Source organism: Rana temporaria, chromosome 1 (genome assembly GCF_905171775.1).
Source record: "Rana temporaria chromosome 1, aRanTem1.1, whole genome shotgun sequence".
NCBI lineage: Eukaryota > Metazoa > Chordata > Amphibia > Anura > Ranidae > Rana > Rana temporaria.
This window is the reverse complement of record NC_053489.1, coordinates 443,355,013-443,378,744: the sequence shown is the minus strand read 5'-3', so window position 1 is coordinate 443,378,744 and position 23,732 is coordinate 443,355,013. Positions and strand designations below refer to the sequence as shown.

General features: G+C 42.9%; 1 protein-coding gene across 2 annotated transcripts in view; it reads right to left on the bottom strand.

Moving 5' to 3' along the window:
- Positions 1–23,732, bottom strand: part of SHROOM3 (shroom family member 3) — a 272,583-nt gene that overhangs the window by 19,036 nt on the left and 229,815 nt on the right. For both annotated transcript variants that reach the window (XM_040326816.1, XM_040326823.1), the window contains 2 exons: positions 13,956–14,023; positions 4,671–5,534 (listed from right to left, as the gene is read on the bottom strand). In XM_040326816.1, coding sequence (XP_040182750.1) covers positions 4,671–5,534; positions 13,956–14,023 — 932 coding nt within the window. The remainder of the gene's footprint in view (positions 1–4,670; positions 5,535–13,955; positions 14,024–23,732) is intronic.

Sequence of the window (23,732 nt, the reverse complement as noted above, 5' to 3'; positions counted from 1 at the left end):
TAGAAAAATATATACATAAAACTATTTCTTCAGAAATAAAAAAATTATAATTAGCATGTGCGTATGTATTCACCCCCTTTGTTATGAAGCCCATAAAAAGCTCTGGTGTAACCAATTATCTTCAGAAGTCACATAATTAGTGAAATGATGTCCACCTGTGTACAATCTAAGTGTCACATGATCTGTCATTACATATACACACCCTTTTTGAAAGACCCCAGAGGCTGCAACACCTAAACAAGAGGTACCACTAACCAAACACTGCCATGAAGACAAAGGAACTCTCCAAACAAGTAAGGGTCAATGTTGTTGAGAAGTACAAGTCAGGGTTAGATTATAAAAAAATATCCAAATCTTTGATGATCCCTAGGAGCACTATCAAATCTATCATAACCAAATGAAAAGAACATGGCACAACAGCAAACCTGCCAAGAGACGGCCGCACACCAAAACTCACAGACCGGGCAAGGAGGGCATTAATCAGAGAGACAGCACAGAGACCTAAGGTAACCCTGGAGAAGCTGCAGAGTTCCACAGCAGAGACTGGAGTATCTGTACATAGGACGACAATAAGCTATACGCTCCATAGAGTTGAGCTTTATGACAGAGTGGCCAGAAGAAGCCATTACTTTTCAGCAAAAAACAAAATGGCACGTTTTAAGTTTGTGAAAAGGCATGTGGGAGACTCCCAAAATGTATGGAGGAAGGTGCTCTGGTCTGATGAGACTAAAATTTAACCTTTTGGCCATCAAAGAAAATGCTATGTCTGGCGCAAAAAATAAATAAATCACATCACCCAAAAAACACCATCCCCACAGTGAAACATGGTGGTGGCATCATGCTGTGGGGTTGTTTTTCAGCAGTCAGGACTGTGAAACTGATCAGAGTTGAGGGAAAGATGGACGGTGCTATATACAGGGATATTCTTGAGCAAAACCTGTACCACTCTATGTGTGATTTGAGGCCAGGACGGAGGTTCACCTTCCAGCAGGACAATGACCCCAAACACACTGCTAAAGCAACACTTGAGTGGTTTAAGGGGAAACATGTAAATGTGTTGGAAAGGCCTAGTCAGGCCCCCGTACACACGACCGAGTTTCTCGGCAGAATTCAGCCAGAAACTCGGTCGTGTGTACACTTTTGACCGAGGAAGCCGACGAGGAACTCGTCGGGCCAAATAGAGAACATGTTCTCTATTTCCTCGTTGTTCAATGAGGAAAGTTGGCTCGCTGAGATCCTCGGCGGCTTCAACACAGAACTCGATGTGTTTGGCACGTCGAGTTCCTCGGACGTGTGTACGGGGCCTCAAAGCCCAGACCTCAATCCAATAGAAAATCTGTGGTCAGACTTAAAGATTGCTGTTCACAACTGCAAACCATCCAACTTGACGGAGCTGGAGCAGTCGTGCAGGGAGGAATGGGCAAAAATCCCAGTAGTAAGATGTGGCAAGCTCATAAAGACTCATCCAAAGTGACTTGGAGCTGTGATAGCCGCAAAAGGTAGCTCTACAAAGTATTGATTTTAGGGGGATGAAAAGTTATGCACATTGACTTTTTCTGTTATTTTATCCTATTTATTGTTTGCTTCACAATAGAAAAAAAATCTTCAAAGTTGTGGGCATGTTTTGTAAATTAAATGATGCAAATCCTCAATCCATGTTAATTCCAGGTTGTGAGGCAACAAAATACTTTTGCCAGGCACTGTATCTCCTTGTGACCATTGTTACTGGAATAGAAAGTAAGAGAATATCCAAAAATTATGCAGCTGTCATCAGAATAGGAGTTGAGGAGAAACATTTTCCAGTGACAACTATCCAAGGGGGATTTCCTCTTACTTTGGAGGGATTTAAGTGTATACAGGGAAGGAAGTCAAGGAAAATCTCCCCAACGGGACCCAAGATTAAAAAGAAAATGTCTGGCAAGGTTTTAATAGGCAATGGAATATTGTACATACCGAATATTTGCTTCTCATGACTAGTATATTCCCTGACCCCAGTGCCAGCAGACAGAAATGCAAGACAGAGAAGACAGAGACATAAACTAATTGCAACTACATTTTTAGTACATACAGAACATTTCTCTGCATGTCTAAGGCCGCGTACACACGGTCGTTCCAAACCGATGAGAATGGTCCAACGGGCCATTTCCATCGGTTCACCGCTGAAGTGGTCTGATGTGCGTACACACCATCGTTCCAAAAACCGATCGGGTGAAAACGCGGTGACGTCAAACACACGACGTGCTGAATAAAAGGAAGTTCAATGCTTCCAAGCATGCGTCGACTTGATTCTGAGCATGCGCGGGTTTTGAACCGATGCTTTCTGTACTAACCATCGGTTTGGACCGATCGGGCAGCGGTCCATCAGTTCGATTTTAAAGCATGTTTTAAAATTTTGGACCAAAGGACAACAGACCGATGGGCTATACACACGGTCTGTTTGGACCGATGAAACTGAACCTCGGTCCATTCTCATCGGTTTTGTCCGACCGTGTGTACGCGGCCTAATGCCGCGTACACACGATCAGAAATTCTGACAAGAAAGGTCCGATGTCAGCCTTTGATCGGAAATTCCAACCGTGTGTAGGCTCCATTGGAATTTTTCTGTCGGAATTTCCGCAAAGAAAAATTTGAAAGCTGGTTTTGAAATTTTCCGAAAGTTCTAGTTGGAAATTCGTCTGTATGCATTTCCGACGCGCAAAAAATACATGCATGTTCGGAATCAATTCGACGTATTGCTCGGAATCATTGAATATCATTTTTCTCGGCTCGTAGTGTTGTACAGCACCGCATTCTTGATGGTCGGAATTTGGTGTGACCATGTGTATGCAAGTTTGAGGCAAAATTCCGTCAGAAAAAAATCCACATTTTCTTGTCGGAATTTCCGATCGTGTGTATGTGGCATACATCTGTAAACCAGTAGAATTTCAGTTATTGTTTTTGAACATCCAATTTTCTAATTGCTAGTAGGGTTAAATCAACTTTCATTTTTGACTATATTTCTGAGAATATTCAAAGGAACAAGCTGGAAAAACGGACTGTGAAAATAAATTTTTGTACAGGAAAAATCATGCATATAGTAATGTGTGTATTCTATAAACAAAATATATATATTTTTAAATGTAGCACCCTCTACCATAGGTCAGTGCTATTATAGGATTTTTTCTAGGGAAACTGTCAGTGCAGGTACATTTAGACAGGCCTATGCTTCAGGTTAGGCCTGCTTGTTTTGATCTGGGGGTAGGGAGTGGTTAGTGTGACCACCTGTGCTTTAGTTCTGAGGCGCCTCCCCTGCTTCCAGTGAGATTGTTCTGGAAGAGGGGCAGGGTCTAGGACTGGAGTGGAAGGCAGCTCATGTGAGGAGCCCTGACCAATCCCCAATTGGTATTGGCAGGGGGCAGGCCTCCCATATAAGGTCACATGCCACTGGAGAGAGTTGTCGGCCGGGAGAAGTGGAGAATGGAGTACTAGGCAGCAGCAGGAGGCCATCCTCATCTGGGGGGGGGGTGCCGATCGCGGAGGAGCCATGGGGAGCTGGGAGAGAGCTTCATCCTTACACGGTCATGGATGAAGTCTTCATCTTTACACAGTCATAGATGAAGAGCCCTGGAACAGAGGGGACTGGAGGAGCTGTTGCAACGTATGTCCAGGTAAAGTTCTCCATCATGGACTGGGTCAGGAAAAGGTCGGTGAGTAGAACACAGTGGATTTCTGAATGAGGCATGCCAGGGGAGCTGGGTACAAGGCCAGAGGAGAGACTGTGGGGAGTGTGTCGAGTCGCTGCGGCTAGAGGGCACAGGATTTTCAGGCCAGACTAGCTGGGAGCAGTAGTCCACCAACCAGCATGTGTTACTAAATTACTAAGCCACCGGAGAGAGGTACTGCAGACCTCTGGCCTAGTAACAACATCTGATTACAGCCAGCAAGCTGGAATTATTCCGAGTGATCCCCTTTTGTCATAATGAAGATGATGCAACAGGATCTAATAGTTTTACAGTGGAAGTTTTATGCAGGAGGAGAGAAGTCCTGGGAGCAATAGTCTGCAGAAGTTAATGCAGAGGAAGATGAGCAATAGTCTGCATGGTGTTATGCAGGGGAAGAGACTGTAAATGTTAGAAGTACATCAATTCTTCAAGGCTAAACCAATTTACCAATGTTCACTAAATATGATGGCAAAGCAACATGTTCTATGGGCATCCCATATCCCCCTTTGCCCAACCAAGATATATCCCCCAATAAACAAAAACAAAACAATGCAAATGACTGTTCATTGTCTCTGAGGTGATAAATGGAGGTCTGGCAGCAGGGTGATATGGTGTATGTTAGTTACTAGTAGCAACCAAGTGCTGCAAACAGGGCTGGGGCAAGGGTTTTTGACACCCTAGGCAAAACCTAATTTTTCCATTCAAGCAGCAAGTCTGGGTGAAATTATAAAGGCTTTTGAACAAAATTAGTTGACTTAAGGAAGGAAGAAAAAATGCCTTAAAGAAATGTTCCATGGAAGCATTCAAAAGAAATTCTACTGGTATACGACCAGCTTTACACTTTTCTGTTTATGCTTTATTTGTATAGCGAAAGTTTTTAAGCTAAAGGGAGAGGCAACTAATACTCTCAACCAATTCCATTCAGCACTTATGTTATACGGCATAAAGTATTTTGCAGCTAAAACTTACATTTCTTTCCAGTCTTTCCTCACATTTCCTTCATAATGCTTGGGGGGAGTAGCCAGCAAAGTATGTATTTTCTCTTCATTTTCCTTCAAAATGGCATCTTCCAGAGTTGGAGGAGGGAATGGAGGTGGAGAAGGGGGAACAAAATGAATTTTAGGAGACGTTCCCACCTCTTGGTCCTTAACAAATACTTCATCTTCCACATCATCATTCCCAACCAGAGCAGATAACTGGAGACCAGACTCAGATATACGGAGTGATATTTTCCCATGGTGTGAGGGGGTTTCAGACTCCGATGAGCTACTGCTCCACATTGTATTGTTTTTCCAATTAGTGGGAACCTTCTGCCCACATGCAGTGCTGTTCTGTGAAATGTTGGCTTCTTTTGTTGCATTTAAGACCTTGACTTTTGGGGGTGGAGGCCTCTGTGGTGGAGTAGACTTTGTATTTTGTTTGTTACGGTTGTGATTTATTGAGTTATTACTGTTGAAACTTAAATCCATGTCACTTTTACTTTTTGTTTCGATTGGAGACATTTTTGAAGTTCTGTTTTCAGCATACGGATAATCTTCATCAGTATCTTGTGTGCTCTGGGTGGGTGAATCTTGTATAGATTTAGTGGGACTGAAGTTATTGGGTGAAGGTAAGGTAGCCAGTCTTGTGCTATGGAGATTACTGTGCTGGGAAGGGCCTTGTGTAAGACTCTGGGCTCTCGTGTGTCTCTGAATTTTCACACTGCTATGATCCACAATACTGTTTGATGGAGGAGCCATCATGTCAGCAGAAGAATGGTGGCTAGGATGTGGTTGAAATGCTGTTTCAGAAGGTGCCGTTTCTGGATGATCTTCAGTTTTGCTTCTAGAGGAGCTAAATATGGACATGGAGATATCAGAAAAAAAGTAAAATAAACAGGTATGTGATCAAGGGATGCTCAAGATAAAATGTTCTGTATTATTTAAAATAGACAAAATACAATGAGAAAGTATGGAAAAATGAAAGAAATCTGCCATATTTGTTTTTGCCCAAAGTAGATTGTCAGATGCCTGCTTTTATTTTCTAACCCCCAATTGTAAAATGTCAACTTGAATTTGATTGGTGGTGAAGGACATCAACCACAGACCCTTACCATTTTAATTACAATCTTTAAAGATCAGGTGACCAGATATCTGATACCCAAGCATGTGTGCTACATATTTCTCCTCATTTAATAACTTACCAGATTATTTATTGTAAAGTAAGGTCTGATATGTTAAAAAAGGAATCTGGTTTATGTATAAGGCCCCATACACACGACCGAGTTTCTCGGCAGAATTCAGCCAGAAAGTCGGTCCGAGCCGTATTCTGCCGAGAAACTCGGTCGTGTGTACACTTTTCAGCGAGGAAGCCGACGAGGAACTCCTCGGGCCAAATAGAGAACATGTTGTCTATTTTCTCGTTAGTCAATGGGAAAAGTCGGCCCGCCGAGATCCTCGGCGGCTTCAACACTGAACTCGACGAGGAACTCGATGTGTTTGGCACGTCGAGTTCCTCGGTCGTGTGTACGGGGCCTCAGAGTTAACATGAGTTTCCATCTCATTAGAACTTTGAGAACCAAATTTGTAAAGATGTGATGGCTCATTTGCATACCTAGCAACTATCCCGGAATCTTTGGGACTGTCCTGCCTTTCGACCCAAATTCAGTGGGCCGGTGGACCACAGGATTTTCCAGCTACACAATGCCTAAATCATGCTGCTGGCATTTCTGTAATCACAGGCTGCAGGACGATTCTGGCTTCTCTACTCCACCCACAACAGAAGTTGGAATGTCATGTTCTGGCCCTCCTGGTTATGGGACTGACTTATCTCTCTCTGCTCTTTTGCATTAACACAAACCCTAATGCCGCGTACATACGATCATTTTTCGGCATGAAAAAAAACGACGTTTTTAAAAACGTCATTTAAAATGACCGTGTGTGGGCTACACATAATTTTTTGGCTTCTGAAAAACAACAATTATTTTTTTCGAACATGCTGCATTTTTTAACGTCGTTTTAAAAAATTTCATTTTCGGGTTATAAAAAATGATCGTGTGTGGGCTAAAACGACATTTAAACCTGCGCATGCTCAGAAGCAAGTTATGAGATGGGAGCGCACGTTCTGGTAAAACTAGCGTTCGTAATGGAGTAAGCACATTCATCACGCTGTAAATCGTCTTTTACTAGCAAGGAATCAGCTAAAGCAGCCCAAAGGTGAACAGAACTTCCCCTTTAGAGTGCCGTTGTACGTGTTGTACGTCACCACGCTTTGTTCATCATTTTTTAAAAACGATGGTGTTTGGGCAACGTCGTTTTTAATGATGAAGTTGGAAAAACATTGGTTTTTGGACATGCTGAAAAACAACGTGCCGAAAAATGATCGTGTGTACGCGGCATAAGACCCCTTTCACACTGTGGAAGCATTTTTCAGGCTTTTGGGTTAAAAATAGCGCCTGTAAAGCACCTGAAAAACACCTCCCCTGCAGCCCCAGTGCTTTCACACTGGGGCGGTATGCTTGCAGGACGTTAGAAAAAGTCCTTCCAGAAGCATCTTTCGGGTGGTGGGGGAGCCTCTGCCACCCCTGCCATTGAAATCAATGGGCACCGCTGCCGAAGTGCCTGCAAAGCACTTCAGCAGCAGTGCTTTGTGGACACCTTTAACCCTTTATTCGGCCGCTAGCGGGGGTTAAAAGTGCCCCACTAGCGGCCGAAAAGCGCCGCTATAACTGCAGTAAAGCGCCACTAGAATTAGCGGCGCTTTACCGCTGATGCCCCCCCGCCCCAGTGTGAAAACAGCCTTAAGTCTCTCATTCCTAATAAAGATTACAAACTGAACAAGCTATTGTAGACTTTATGGGCCAGATTCACAGAAGAGATACGACGGCGTATCTCCTGATACGCCGTCGTATCTCTGAGTGTATCTATGCGACTGATTCATAGAATCAGTTACGCATAGATAGCCTTCGGATCTTAGGCTGCAATACTTTGGCCGCCGCTGGGTGGAGTTTGCGTCGTTTTCCTGCGTCGGGTATGCAAATGAGCTTTTACGGCGATCCACGATGGTTTTCGCGTTCGTTACGTCGTCGCTAGTAATTTTTTCCCGTCACAAAGTTAAGCTTGCTTTAACATGGCTTAACTTTAGATGATAAAGTATGGCTGTCGTTCCCGGGTCGAATTTCAAATATATTTTTTTTTGGCGTAAAGCACGTCGGGAATTTCAAAACGGAGCATGCGCAGTACGTCCGGCGCATGAGCACACCTAATTTAAATGGTACACGCCCCATTTGAATTAGGCGGGCTTGCGCCGGACGTCTTTACGATACACTGCCGTAAGTTTACACGCAAGTGCTTGGTGAGTCAGGCACTTGCGCTGAAAACTTGCGGCGGTGTAACGTAAACACGTTACACCGCCGGAGTTTTCTGTGAATCTGGCCCTCTGTTGTTATAGAGTCATACAGAGACTGATTGAGTCACAGAGATATTGCAGCAAAGAGTTCATGCTTGTGCAGATTTCAGTTAACTACAGTGTATGCATTTTTTTTTTTTGCCATTCTGAACCTCTTTTGTATTATTTCTTCTAAATGTGAAATTGTTGCAAATTATAGTTACCACCTGTCTGATTTGGCTGATTACATGTTTTTTTAAAGAGGAAGTGAGGGGGCAAATGATTTCCTGCAGTCAAAATTATAGGTTGTCAATGTGCTAAGCATGCTTTTTATTTTACTTTTGTGATAATTTTCAAATACATATTTTAGAGGAAAAGTTTGTTAAAAGAATTTGAGTTTGTAAAATTCAGTGTTTTTAAATATATTACAGTTATACGGTATATTCGACACTTTCTTGATTCTATTTTGACTCGCTCAACTTCGTGATTCAGATACCTCAAAATTTGCCCTTCCCCTCCACAAGAGCTCCCCCTGTCCCTTTAAAAACATACCCCTTTTCCAGGTGTCTTCAGGTCATTTGTGGTCACAGGTCCTCTTTGCTCTCTTTTTGTTCCAGCAGTGGGAGAATCCTGCATGCTGCAGAGCTCTCTGCAGCATTCACCTATGAGTCTGATGTGAGGGGCCAAGCCCTGGCACCGTAGGCTCAAAGTAAATAGGTTAAATGATGCTGGGCATCACTCAAATTTAAAGTGAAATAGCTCTGGATCAGTCAGTCTGTGGGGGACAGAGCCAAGAAAGCGTGAATATTGTTGTGCAGCATAGGTGTGTGCAGTTTATTGGATTAGAGTGTGCACCCCAAAGCTCAAATCCGCATGTATGCGTGTGTATATCTCAAAAAATCCACTCACCTGCTCGCATTTTGCGAGTGGATTTTGAGGGCTGGCGAGGAAGGACTGCCTGGGAGCTGGGAGCGAGCCGGCAGCCTGTGTGAAATGGGAGTTCTTCTCCCAGCGATCAAGGATGAGAAGAGAGAGGGCTGCCCAGGTGTTCAGAGCGCAGCGTAGGGAACACAGCGATAACAGCTTTAATTTCAATAGCCGTGTTCCCCGCTGCTCGCTGTCAGATCCTCCTCCTGGTCCCGGGACTTAGACAGATCACCCGTCCAATCCCAGTGATGGGTGATCTGCATGGTGGGCACAAGGCTGCATTGGTGGGCCCTAGGCACAAGACTGCATTGGTGGACACAAGGTTGCATTGGTGGGCACTAGGCACAAGGCTGCATTGGTGGGCACAAGGCTGCATTGGTGGGCTCTGGGCACAAGGCTGTGGGGTGGACACAAAGCTGCATTGGTTGGCACAAGGCTGCATTGGTGGGCACAAGGCTGCATTGGTGAGCACAAGGCGGCATGGTGGACACATGCAGCCTGCATTGGTAGGCACAGGCAGCCTGCATTGGATACAGTTGTTAATATTTATTTTTATAACTTAATTCTGCATAATACATTTAAGTATAATTTCATGAGATAATTTATGAGGGCGTGTTTAGGTGCGGAATTTGGGGCGGGCAGGCTGGGTGGGGCAACTGGTGGCGAGTAACCCTTGAGGCCTGGCTAGTAGCGCAGGACTTAAAATTTTGAGCCCTGTATATATATATATATATATATATACACACAGTCATGGCCGAAATTGTTGAAAGTTTTCCAGAAAATCAAGTATTTCTAACAAAAAAGTATTGCAGGAACACATGTTTTGCTATACACATGTTTATTCCCTTTGTGTGTATTGGAACACAACAAAAAAAGGGAGGAAAAAAAGCAAATTGGACATAATGTCACACAAAACTCCAAAAATGGTCTGGTCAAAATTCTTGGCACCCTTAACTTAATATTTGGTTGCATACCCTTTGGAAAAAATAACTGAAATCAGTTGCTTCCTATAACCATTAATAAGCTTCTTACACCTCTCCCTTTGTAAACTGCTCCAGGTCTTTCTTATTGGAAGGGCGCCTTTTCCCAACAGCAATTTTAAGATCTCTCCCCAGGTGTTCCATGGGATTTAGATCTGGACTCATTGCTGGCCACTTTAGAACTCTCCAGCGCTTTGTTGCCATCCATTTCTGGGTGCTTTTTGACGTATGTTTGGGGTCATTGTCCTGCTGGAAGACCCAAGATCTCAGACGCAAACCCAGCTTTCTGACACTGGGCTCTACAGTGCGACCCAAAATCCTTTGGTAATCCTCAGATTTCATGATGCCTTGCACACATTCAAGGCACCCAGTGCCAAAGGCTGCAAAACAACCCCAAATCATCATTGAACCTCCACCATATTTGACTGTAGGTAGTGTGTTCTTTTCTTTGTAGGCCTCATTCCGTTTTCGGTAAACAGTAGAATGAAGTGCTTTACCAAAAAGCTCTATTTTGGTCTCATCTGTCTTACAAGACGTTTTCCCAGAAGGATTTTGGCTTGCTCAAGTACATTTTGGCAAACTGTAGTCTTGTTTTTATGTCTCGGTGTCAGCAGTGGGGTCCTCCTGGGTCTCCTGCCATAGTGTTTCATTTAATTTAAATGTCGACGGATAGTTTGCTCTGACACTGATGCTCCCTGAGCATGCAGGACAGCTTGAATTTCTTTGGAACTTTTTTGGGCCATCTGGACTATCCTGGTTGCAACCTTTCATAAATTTTTCTCTTCCGTCCACGCCCAGAGAGATTAGCTACAGTACCATGGGTTGCAAACTTCTTGATAATGTTGCACACTGTGGACAAAGGCAAATCTAGATCTCTGGAGATAGACTTGTAACCTTGGGATTGTTGATATTTTCCACAGTTTTGGTTCTCAAGTCCTCAGACAGTTCTCTTTTCCTCTTTCTGTTGTCCATGCAATTAAAAAACTAAGTGAACTTCTCTACTTTTTATCTGCTTTCAGGTGTGATTTTTATATTGCCCACCTGTTACTTGCCCCAGGTGAGTTTAAAGGAGCATCACATGCTTGAAACAATCTTATTTAACCACAATTTTGAAAAGGGTGCCAAGAATTTTGACCAGCCCATTTTTGGAGTTCTGTGTGACATTATGTCCAATTTGCTATTTTTCCTCCTTTTTTTTGTTTTGTTCCAATACACACAAAGGGAATAAACATGTGTATAGCAAAACATGTGTTACTGCAATACTTTTCTGTGAGAAATACTTGATTTTCTTGAAATATATCTGGGGTGCCAACAATTTTGGCCATGACTGTATCTATATATATATATATATATATATATGTGTGTGTGTGTGTGTGTGTGTGTGTGTGTGTGTGTGTGTGTGTGTGAGAGAGAGAGAGAGACAAACAAACACTCTTAAATGTGAATAATATTTTTAAAATGTATTAAAACATGGATAGTATCAGTAGGGCAGGGCTGGTGTCAGTAGGGTAGAGGATGGTGCCAGTAGAGCAGAGGGCTTTTTTTTATTATTATTCTTTTTTCACAATATTTTTTTAATAGTTCCATTGGAGCTTTGACGAAATATCAGGGGTCTAAACAGAGAAAAGAACTTAGGAGAGAGATTCCCCAGTCTCTTTCTCTGCAGCCTCAGCTGCACTGGACAGTGAGTGAATCAGAAGTACTCTGTTCTGAGGCTTTCTGTTCATTCACATACACACAGTTTACTATGCTTCAGTTATAAATTAACAAAGTCAGTGATCAGTACCGATCAATCACTGTGTCCATTCAGAATAGGAAGGGACTAGTCAATTACATATTTACCGGCCCCTTTCCCCACTCTCCATTCTGAAATATCCCCTGGTGTGCTCACAGCAGCAGCCAGTGGGAGAGGAGAGGAGGGAAGCTTGTAGCGCTGGAGGGGGGCATGGGCAGCAGGGGGAACCTGTGCTGTATGGGGTGATTAGGGTGTGCCCAGGCACACCTGGCACACCGTGTATGCACACCTATGTTGTGCAGCCCAACTTTGGACACCCGTAGGCAAGATACTGTTGTCTTTGTTAACCTACTTAGGGACAGAGGGTCACAAGGTCTCAAGAAAAAAAAAAGTCATGCCAAGAAGTATTGCAGCTAGAGCTACTTTACAAAAGAGAAAATGATAGAGACTGAGATAATTACTTTTTGCCTAAACTGAACATGGGCTTTTAAGGGATAAAATAAGTTAAACAAGTTTCTGTGCATGTAGGCGTATTTTATTTGCTCTCATCATAACATATGGTAATTATTATTTGTTATATATTATTTAAATGATACCCATATTAGACCCACATTATATTACACAGTTAGCCTTTGTTGCAAGCGTTTTTTTCTTTTTCCGGGTTTGGCGGGACATTGTTTTGTTATTTTTTAAAACTGCCTCCTTTTTTTTATTTATTTTTGACACTTTTTTTTCATTATATTCACACTCATTCACATGGGGGGCAGGATCTGAGGGCCCCCTTGTAAAATTTTTGTATTGCAGGCAATGGCATTGTATTACAATACAGCCGGTATTTTATTGCCGACAATTTAAATGTAATTTTTTTTTTTTTAATAAATGTCAGTTTTGCTGCAGCAGGTTCTATACATGGTACAGATGCACTACTTTACAGGCAGGCTAAGGTGACCCCACTATATTCAAAGGATTTTTTTTATTGTTCACTTTAAGCATCAATAAAATCACTGCTCCTGTAAAAACAACCTTTGTAAAAAAAAAAATGTGTGCATTGATACATGTCCCTCGGGCAGTAACTGGGCTCCCATACCCTTTTTTATGGCCAATAACTTGCATATAAGCCTTCAAAATGGGCACTTTTGATTTTTCAAGTTCGGGTACCATAGATTGTATTGGGTTTGCAAGTCGGGTCCGAAGTTTTGCGATGTTCTGGTGCGAACCAAACCAAGGGGTGTTTGGCCCAATTCTAAAATAGACACGACTTCTTACAGAATCTAGGGACAGCTACATTTCTCTAAATACCATGGAACAACTAAATTTTCCTAAATACTTTGCAATTTAACTTAATTTTAACTTTGGGCAGAAAATTTTAGAGGATATTGTGCCAAAAGAGGAAGTCTGAAGTGCAGGGGGCCTGCTAAATTTTGTCTAAATAACATCAAACAACATAAGAATGTACGAGTTTTACAAATATTGGGCCAGATTCACGAACAATTACGGCGGCGTAACGTATCCCCTTTACGTTACTCCGCCGCAAGTTTTCGTCGTAAGTGCTTGATTCACAAAGCACTTGCGTGTAAACTTGTGGCGGCGTAGCATAAAGCCGTCCGGCGCAAACCCGCCTAATTCAAATGGGGCGTGTACCATTTAAATTAGGCGCGTTCCCGCGCCGAATGTTCTGCGCATGCTCCGTTAGGAAATTTCCCGCCGTGCTTTGCGCGAAAATACGGCACCCCGACGTGTTTTTTGAACGGCGACGTGCGTTACGTCCTTTTGTATTCCCGGACGTCTTACACAAAAAAAAAAAATTGAAATTCGACGCGGGAACGACGGCCATACTTTAACATGGCTGGTCTAAATCTAAGCCATGAAATAGCAGGCTTAAGTTTGCGACGGGAAAAACCGACTAGCGACGACGTAAGAGAATGCGACGAACGCGCGTACCTTCGTGGATCGCCGTAAACAGCTAATTTGCATACCCGACGCGGAAAACGACGCAAACTCCACCCAGCGGTCCTCGAAGTATTGCCTCCTAAGATCCGAAGGCGTACGAAGCCGTACGCCTGTCGGATCTTAGCCAAAAGCTGTCGTATCTTTGTTTGTGAATTACAAATAAAGATACGACGCAGCAAATTTGAAAGTACGCAGGAGTATCAGCAGATACTCCGGCGTACTTTTTCTGTGAATCTGGCCCATTATTTACAGAAAAATACACAGGCACGTATATGGAATATATTTTTATCAACTTACCGAAATTCCTTATTTGTCGAGCTATAAGAAGCATACTTGATAAGAGATTCCCTTCTTACCATAAAGTCCTGGAATACACAAAAGCATAGCAACTAGTTAGTGATAGTTAAAGCAAATGTAAAACCCAATCACTAAAATCTCATATAAGCTTTACCAATCTAATTTCAAAAGTCAATGGTTTTGAATCTACAGCTTTCATTAAAATATTTCCTGGTGATCCTGCCATGAAGATCCTTTTTACGACATTTTCTGTTGAAGAACAACATTCTTTTCCTAAGTGCCAACTGTGCTCCTTCATTGTCATCCTGTTACACGGGCTCTAAGTGGAGACTGCAATTGGCTGTTTTAACAAACTTTATGCAGGCATGATCCATGTTGTCACCATCAGAAAGCTGACGCTGAAGGCTGACAGTCTTAGGCTGCATTCACACTATAACGCGGCGTATTTTGCCGCAACAAATTGAGATGTATTGTACCGCGATTTGCCGCGACAAAACGGGACGTTTTAACCTTTTTTTTAAACAACACATTGTTGTCTATGCCGAACGCCGAAAGCCGCCTGAAAAAAAGGGTGTGGGACTTGTTTTCAGGCGGCAGGCGTTTCGGCGTTCGGCGTGAGATGTAAACCATCTCATAGACAACAATGTAAAATCGCCCCTCCAGCGGCATGAGCGTCGGGCATAAATACGCCAAGGTGTGAATGCAGCCTTACTGGTGTACTGTACATGCATTTCGAAATGAGAGCTCACAGCTGGTAAGTCAATATGTGCAACAGGAAGACTTTCTGTTAGAACATGTTTCATACAGAAGGCCTAGTATTGCTGATACAGTAAATAAAAACTGCACCCATAGCCATTTTTTTTTGTTTTGAAAAAAAAAAAAACACCACTCAGTTTATTTTTTTGCTAAGTTCCAGGAGATGTTCGTTTACTTCCTGTTTCAGAGATGCAACAGGAAGTGAGTGAAAATCTCTACAAAATGTAAGGAATCTTCCTATTAGGCAGTTGTCCTTGGATTAGGTGTCCCCAATGGAACATTTCCAATCACCTTTTGTACTAATGATAACTGCAAAAAAGTTTTGGCTAGGTGTACACTTTAAAACTGAACTCTTTGAAAAGCAAATATTGTCTAAATAAAAAAGACTCTTTTTATTTGAACCTTGGTGTATTTTTTGTATTTTTTCCAGATCTACAGTAGGCAGACATGCAGTTTGCAGCAACCATCTGTTATCAAGGTGTAGTGTCACAGTTTGCTGCCTATCCTAGAATGCTGCGGAAGTCACGTGGCGGCCAACTGCGCATGCGCGATGCGTTCCAAACGCAAGTGCGATGCGTTCCAATGGATTTTCGACAGTACACACCAGCGAACCCGGCATTCAGGGCGACGCGGATTTAGAGGAAAGTGGCCAGTAAATGCCGCGTAAACACGGTCGTTTTTTGTCTTGTAAAAAAACTTTGTTTTTTCCCATGAAAAAAAACGACGTTTTTCAAACTTCATTTTAAAAAATGACGTTGCCTACACACCATCGTTTTTTCAAAATGCTCTAGCAAAGCGCAGTTACGTTCAGCACGTATGGCGGCACTCTGTTCCATTCAAGCTCCCGTCATAACTCGCTTCTGAGCATGCGCGGGTTTAAAAACGTTGTTTTAAACGTCGTTTTAGCCCACACACGATCATTTTTTATGACACAAAAAAACGACGTTTTGAAAAACGACATAAAAAATTGAAGCATGTTCGAATTATTTTTTTTGTCGTTTTTCAGAAGACATAAAACAAAGTTTTCCCCACACACGGTCATTTTAAATGACGTTTTTAAAAATGTCGTTTTTTTTCATCACAAAAAAACACCGTGTGTATGCGGCATAAGGGCACCATTTTCTGTATACTTGCTTAAATTGTACCCATTTTTCAGCAATTAAAAGTGTGATATTTTTGCACTTTAATTTCACCATTTTCCAGGAACTTTAATTTGTACATATTTTTGGAGGGAAAATTACACATAATTTTGTCTTCTAAAGAGCCCCTGGCTTTGACAATAGGAAGAAAAGGCAGAGGGGGAGGTGTGTGTTCAACAACAAACTGCTGCTGGGTCTGCAGATGGGACTCCTGAAGTGTCTAGTCCTACTATCACCTCACACGAATCGTGCAAGTAGATCTAACATCAGGCCAGTAAATTGAACCATAGTTTGTCCTCCCAGCAAACAGGCAAAGTAGGCAAATGACAGTGATGATCCTCTCATGAAGACTCTTGGTACTCCACATGCACCTACACCACCACTACCAACAACACAACCATAAGGCTGCTTTCACATTGAGGCGTGTAGCCGCGGTGACGGTATAGCCGCGCTATTTGTAGCGCGGCTATACCGTCGTATTTACCGCGATATTCGGGCGCTAGCGATGAGGTTTTAACCCCTGCTAGCGTCCGAAAAAGGGTTAATACGGCGGTATTACCGCGCTTTCCCATTGATTTCAATGGGAAGGCGCGGTATAGGAGCAGTGAACACACCGCTCCTATACCGCGGTAAAGATGCGGCTAGCAGGACTTTTGGAGCGCTCCTGCTAGCGCGCCGCTTCAGTGTGAAAGCCTTCGGGCTTTCACATTGAACACTACAGGGCATGATTTTTCATGCGGTATAGCAGCGCTATTTTTAGCGCTGTACCGCATGAAAAACGCCTCAATGTGAAAGGAGCCTTAGTGTCTTACGAATCATATGGTCAGCTGTAGTATCAAACCTGCCATCACTACCCTACACCAAATATGCAAAATAAGTTGCATAAGCCCTACCCCTCTCATGGCTAGGTTATTGCTGCACTTTCATGGCACTATATTCCATGCTCTTGTTAAACCTGTTCCTATTATTTTACAACTGGTTTGTCTTCTTAAAACCAAATATAAATCAAGTTTTTCAGTACATGGTGTGAGTGTTCTTTGGTGTATCAAAAATGTGCATTGAATACTACCTGACCTAGCTTTAACCCTAGCCTTAACCAAAACCTGACCTAACCTTAAATATTAACGTTTACTTCAATTTCCTGCAATGAGTGCAACTTTTAAGATGAGGAAAAGGAGTCAGAGGGGGAGGTTTGTTTTCAACAACCAATTGCCATGGCTGTCGGGTCTGTGGATGCGACTTCTGAGGTGTCTAGTCCTACCATCATCTCACAAGAACCCATTGTGCAACTGAAGGAGCAGTTTGCGGGAAACCGTACACACGACCGAGTTTCTCGGCAGAATTCAGCCAGAAACTCGATCGGAGCTGGATTCTGCCGAGAAACTCGGTCGTGTGTACACTTTTCAGCGAGGAAGCCGACGAGGAACTTGTCGGGCCAAATAGAGAACATGTTCTCTATTTCCTCATTGTTCAATGAGAACTCGACGAGGAACTCGATGTGTTTGGCACGTCGAGTTCCTCGGACGTGTGTACGGGGCATGATTCATCCAGCATCAAGCCATCAAGCCAGAGCTTGATGGATTCCAATGTCTCCATCACAGCATTAGTTCCAGCAGTAGAAGGAGAGGTGCATATACCATTGGCTCGCTACTCTGGTACATCGTTCAGGGAGCGGCCACTCCACACAGGGTCTGCAATCCCCTGTATTATTTATGTTATTTTTGCTACAGTTTGTGTTATGTTATTTTTGTACTTTCATCACATCATATTTGGTACCCTTGTTAAACTCATCTCTACTTTAAGGGAAATTACAAGTATGTTATTTTTGCACTTTCATTACACCATTTTCTGTGCCTTTGTTGATTAAATTCTTGCCTTTTTTGGGGAAATTACAAGTGATTTTGTCTTCTAAAGAACCAAATAAAAACACAGATTGTTAGCAAATGGCGTGAGTGACCTTAAATATATCAATATACCCTAATCCTAACCTAACCCTAATCCTAATTCTAACCTAACCCTAACCATAGCCCTAAGCTAACCCTATCCCTAAACCTAGCCTCACTCTATCCCTAACCCTAACCCTAACCATAGCCCTAACCCTAGCCTAGCCATAACTCTATTTTCTTTGTAGGTAGCACAAAGTATGGAATCACATTTTCAGTAAAGAAAGAGTGCAAAGATGACTCAATTGTTGCTCACATATGCTTGGAATTTCAGAGCTGTGGGCAATTATGCTGCATTTTTATCAGGGTCCAAGTCCACAGGTCATGCTGGCTGGATAACCAGGATTCTGGCAACCAACCATGACCGCACACAAACTAATGGTGTCATTGTGAGAGTGGATTTTCATTTTGCTCAATGCAATTCTATCAGGTATTAAATGCTGCAGATTAGATCATATTGTCATACTATACCAATTCATTTTAAAAGCAATTAAACCTTCAAATAATGTCTGAAATGGTACAGAGAAATGAATGCAGATATCACTGTCTTCTCCTAATGTGAATGTAATTTAATCCAATATGCAGATACGTTGAATTGTACAGATCCAGTAGAAGTGATTTTATAAGAAATAACCATTATTAAGAGGATACATCAGTGTTTCACAACTAGAGCCTTCAAGTAACCTCAGCAGATAATGTTTTTAAGATTTCTTAATATTTTTTTATTAACATTACCGGCAGCCTTATTCAATAAAGGGTTACTGTATAAATTCTTAAATCATAGCTAAACTAAAAAATAAAAATACAGAGGCTGCCATTGATATTCTCTACTCCTAAATACAGTGGTTGATTGGCTGTCATGCTGATTGCTTCTGATGATGGCCTTAGTACTTTATGATTTGTTGATTTAGAACTAGCATGCACATTATGAATTCTTGTTTTACTCTGAGCCCCATACACACTATCAGTTTTCCTGCAGGTTTTTCTCTTCAGGTTTACCAAAACCATCTAATATGAGTTCAAACCTTAAGGCCGCGTACACACGGTCGGTCCAAACCGATGAAAACGGCCTGAAGTCCAGTTTCATCGGTCCAAACCGACTGTGTGTATGGCCCATCGGTCCGTTGTCCTTCGGTCAAAAATTTTAGAACTTGCTTTAAAATCGAACTGATGGACCGCTGCCCGATAGGGCCAAACCGATGGTTAGTACACAAAAGCATCGGTTCAAAACCCGCGCATGCTCAGAATCAAGTCGACGCATTGGAAGCATTGAACTTCGTTTTTTTCAGCACGTCGTGTGTTTTACATCACCGTGTTCTGACCCAATCGGTTTTTGAACTGATGGTGTGTACGCACATCAGACCATCAGGCCACTTTAGTGGTGAATCGATGAAAACGGTCCGTCGGACCATTCTTATCGGTTTGGATCGATCGTGTGTACGCGGCCTAAGAGTTTCAATTTGTATGCAATCAGGCAGGCCCTTGCACTACATGGTTTTGGTAAACCTGAAGAGAAAAACCTGCAGGAAAACTGATAGTGTATATGGGGCTTGACTTGTTGAATCCACATGTTTGGTTCAGGTCTGTGTCTCGAAATATTTAAGCGAGAGATGGCCAGGTCGAAACCATTGCCAGACTGGTTAAAGTAATAGTAGCCTCAAATTTTTCTCAGGACAAGTTTAAATAAAGCACAGAATTATCAAGTTTACTTTGCTGAGGTGACACGAGTACAACATGATTTTTTTTGGTTATAAGCCCTGAGGCCGCGTACACACGGTCGAACATGTCCGAAGAAACTTGTCCGCTGGAAACATGTCCGTCGGACATGTCCGATGGTTAGTACACCTAATCGGACATGTCCGCTGGTTATGATGTGTAACCAGCGTCCTGAAATCCCGCGCATGCGTCGAATTGATTTGACGCATGCATGGAAGCATTGCGCTTCCGTGTTTGAGAACGTCGGTGTCTTCTACGTCACCGCGTTCTCTGTCCGCGGGGATTTTGGTCTGATGGTGTGTACACACATCAGACCAAAAGCTCCCAGGAGACATGTTCGATGAAAACGGTCCGCGGACCGTTTTCATCGGACATGTCTTCTCGTGTGTACGGGGCCTTATGCTGCGTACACATGACCGTTTTTCATGACGAGAAAAATGCAATTTTTTTAATTGGTCGTGAAAAACGGTCGTGTGTATGCTCCAGAGCATTTTTCTCGACGAGAAAAATGGCCAAATATTTTTTATAGAACCTGCTCTATTTTTTCCTCGTCGTTTTTCACGTCGTTCTTTTTTACGACGTGAAAAACGGTTGTGTGTACGCTTTAACGAGGAGGAAAAAAACACGCATTCTCAGAAGCAAGTTATGAGATAGGGAAATTAGCAAAAGCAGACCAAAAGGGTGGCGCCATTTGAATGGAACTTCCCCTTTATAGTGCCGTCGTACGTGTTGTCGTACATGTTGTCGTATTGTCGTACGTGTTGTCGTACATGTTGTACATCACCGCACTTTGCTCGAGCATTTTTTTCAGGAACATGTGTATGCAAGGCAGGCTTGAGAGGAATCACGACAAATCACGTCGAGAAAAACGTTGTTTTTTTTCATGACATGAATAACGGTCGTGTGTAGGCGGCATAAGAATTAAAAATTAATTAATAACATAAAACATGACATGTACTTAAAGAATGGAGTTAAGAAACACTTGTATTCTCTGTCCATGTTGTCCATGTCCATATTATGTTGAGATTTGCTAAACGTCATCTGAAAGCCTTTCCTGATCACATGCATTCTTTCAAGTCGCCATAGTATTCATCTGAAAATAGTTTCTTGACAGAAAGAAATGGCTGGAGTTGGTCTAGGAAGATGGCAGAAAATTAACATTAAATGGATAGGAAGTGATGCTTTAATTTGTCCAGAATGATATCACTGCACATGTGGTCACCTAATTGGGGTCCTTGTATGATTATCTCAGGAATGTACCATGTTAGGTTGAAGAGGACATCTATGAATCATTGGCACAAGAGCTAACATAAAGCCATGTCACTGAGACACTAGCCTTTGAAATATTGGATTCCAACTGTGCACCAAAACTGTGTTATGAAGCTAAACAATTTTAAACCCCTATCTACTTGTCTTTTTCAACCTAAACTGCTAAGCAAAGTTGGGCCATAAAAACCTCTAAGCTGTTCCAGTACTTGATTGCATCCATATGTTTCACAAAGAACCCTTTTTTCAGAACTGACCTCTTTAAATAGGTTATACTGCATTCCTGGTTTAAAAAGTGCATACAAGTACTTGTAATATCACTGCAACAGACTTAATGTTGCATATCTGTACACAGGACCCACAAGGTTTTTGGTCTTAGGCCCCTTTAGAAGGAGCAGAATCTGTGCAAACGGATCCACCTGCTCAGCAGGGGATCTCTCCGCTGATCCCTGCTGAGCAGGTGGATGACAGGTCTGTGTCCATTTCACTAAGCAGAGCAGACATGGACACAACCCGCTGTTCTCTATGGGACAGTCTGATGAAAACAGACATCTTGTCCATTTTCTTCCAATTGTCATCCGATCCGGTAGAGAGATGGGGATTGATCCCCATCTGTCTGTTTTTAGCGGACCGGTTCTGATGCCAGCAGGTGACAACAGACACATGCCAGCTGACATCTGCTGCCCCATAGAGAACAATAGGTAGTTCGATCAGGTCTGCCTGAAAAACAAACAGAAGGACCCAATTGGTCCGCCGATGTGAAAGGGGCATATTGGTTATACAGTAATTTCAGTCCTTGAGAAAACAATAATGTTCTTTCCACACTCTGCTAACTCTATGACCATTACCTATATTTATTTATATTGATATAGATAGTGTCCCTGATGGGATTCAAACTATCTAGCCCCTTCAATTATAACTAAAGCCAATACTTTTGTTTTTAGTTTTGGATAGAGTGGAGAGGTATAACAAAACCTGCAATATTTATTGCTGTCTATGCTTCATTTGTCCTGTTTACTATTATCATGGAAAGTGAAAGTAAAAGAAAGTCCAAAGTTTTGGGTTGACATCAGAACAGTAATAGAGGGGAATCCTCCAATGTGCATACTAGTTTTGGTGACCCTGGTGATACACATGGATTCCCTCACTTTGGAGGAACGTTTTAGAACCCCTTTCACACTAAAAAACACTAGTGGTAATGTGCAGTTTGTTTTAGCAGCGCCTTACCGGCGCTTTTAACACCAAGGGGTTAACAAGGGGTTAAAAGCTCCCGAAAGGTGCCACTGCTGAAGCACTTTGCAGGCCCTTTGGCAATACTGCACAGTGATTTCAATGGCAGGGGCAGTGGAGTAGCGGTGTATACACAACTCCCGCACCGCCCCAAAGATGCTGCTTGCCGGACTTATTTTTCCATCCTGCAAGCGCACCGCCCCAGTGTGAAATCACTCAGGCTTTCACACTGGGGTGGCAGAGAAGGCAGTTTACAGGCGCTTTACTGGTGCTTTTTTAGCGCTAAAACGTCTGTAAAGTGCCTTCTGTGTGAAAGGGGTTTTAGTTATACTGTACCTTAAGCAGGAAAGAGGGTGGAGGGTTGAATGAGGCTGACATATATACAGAGCTCCACCTAGTGGTCATTAAACAAATCTGTATATTTAATACATAAATAAAAATATGACTATAAGGAAGAGAGCAAGGATCTCTGGTGCTGCACATCCGGGGTGTCCTGTGATGGTTATGGGAGAGACAACCTCAATGTTTCACTCCCCGCCCTGAGCTTAGTCATTGGGTTTCCCATATCTATGCTCCGAGGGTTGGAGTGAAACACATTAGGTTGTCTCTCCCATAACCATCACAGGACACTGTGGATATGCGGCACCAGGGATCCTTCCTCTCTTCCTTCTAGTGACTATAGGAGCTGGGACGGACTCCATCCCTTGCTGGCACTCTGGCAGTGGATGCAGCATCACCCACACTACTCCCCACAGTGATCGAGCCTAAAAAATTGTGGGAAAAATATGACTATGTACTGTGATAAAGTCACATTATAAACTACTTTAATATAAACACAGTGGGGTAGATTCAGAAAGCAATTACGCCTGCGTATCCATAGATATGCAGCGTAATTGCTAAGTAGCCCCGGCATATCTACTTTCTGTATTCAGAAAGCTCGATACGCCGACTGTAGCCTAAGATACCACTGGCATAAGTCTCTTATGCCGTCGTATCTTAGGGTGCATTCTGATGCTGGCCGCTAGGTGGCGCACCCGTAGTTGTCAGCGTAGAGTATGCAAATTGCATACTAACGCCGATTCACAAACGTACGCGCGGCCGACGCTCGTTTTTTACGTCGTTTGCGTACGTCGTTTTCGCCGTAAGGCTGCTCCTGCTATTAGGAGGCGCAGCCAATGGTAAGTATGGACGTCGTTCCCGCGTCGCGATTTTCAAACTTTGCGTTGTTTGCGTAACTCGTTCGTGAATGGCGCTGGACGCCATTTACGTTTACGTCAAAGCCAATGACGTCCTTGCGACATCATTTACCGCAATGCACGTCGGGAAATTTTCCCGACGGAGCATGCGCAGTACGTTCGGCGCGGGAACGCGCCTAATTTAAATGATCCACGCCCCCTACGGGATCATTTAAATTACGCACGCTTACGCCGGCCCCTTTTACGATACGGCGCCCGCAAATTACGGAGCAAATGCTTCGTGAATGCAGCGTAGCTCCAGTAATTTACGGAGGCGTAGCATAAAAAGGATACGCTGCGCCGCCGTATCAGTGCGCGCCCCTACCTGAATCTGGGCCAGTATTAATAACTCAAAAAGTGGAAAACACGAAACTTTCCCTTTTAAAAGGGCACAAGAAAGATTAGCATGTAAAACTTATCGAACCCTATAAAATGTAGATCAGGCATTACAAATGTCAGATTACAAGAAACAGAGTTGTATTTGATAAGTAG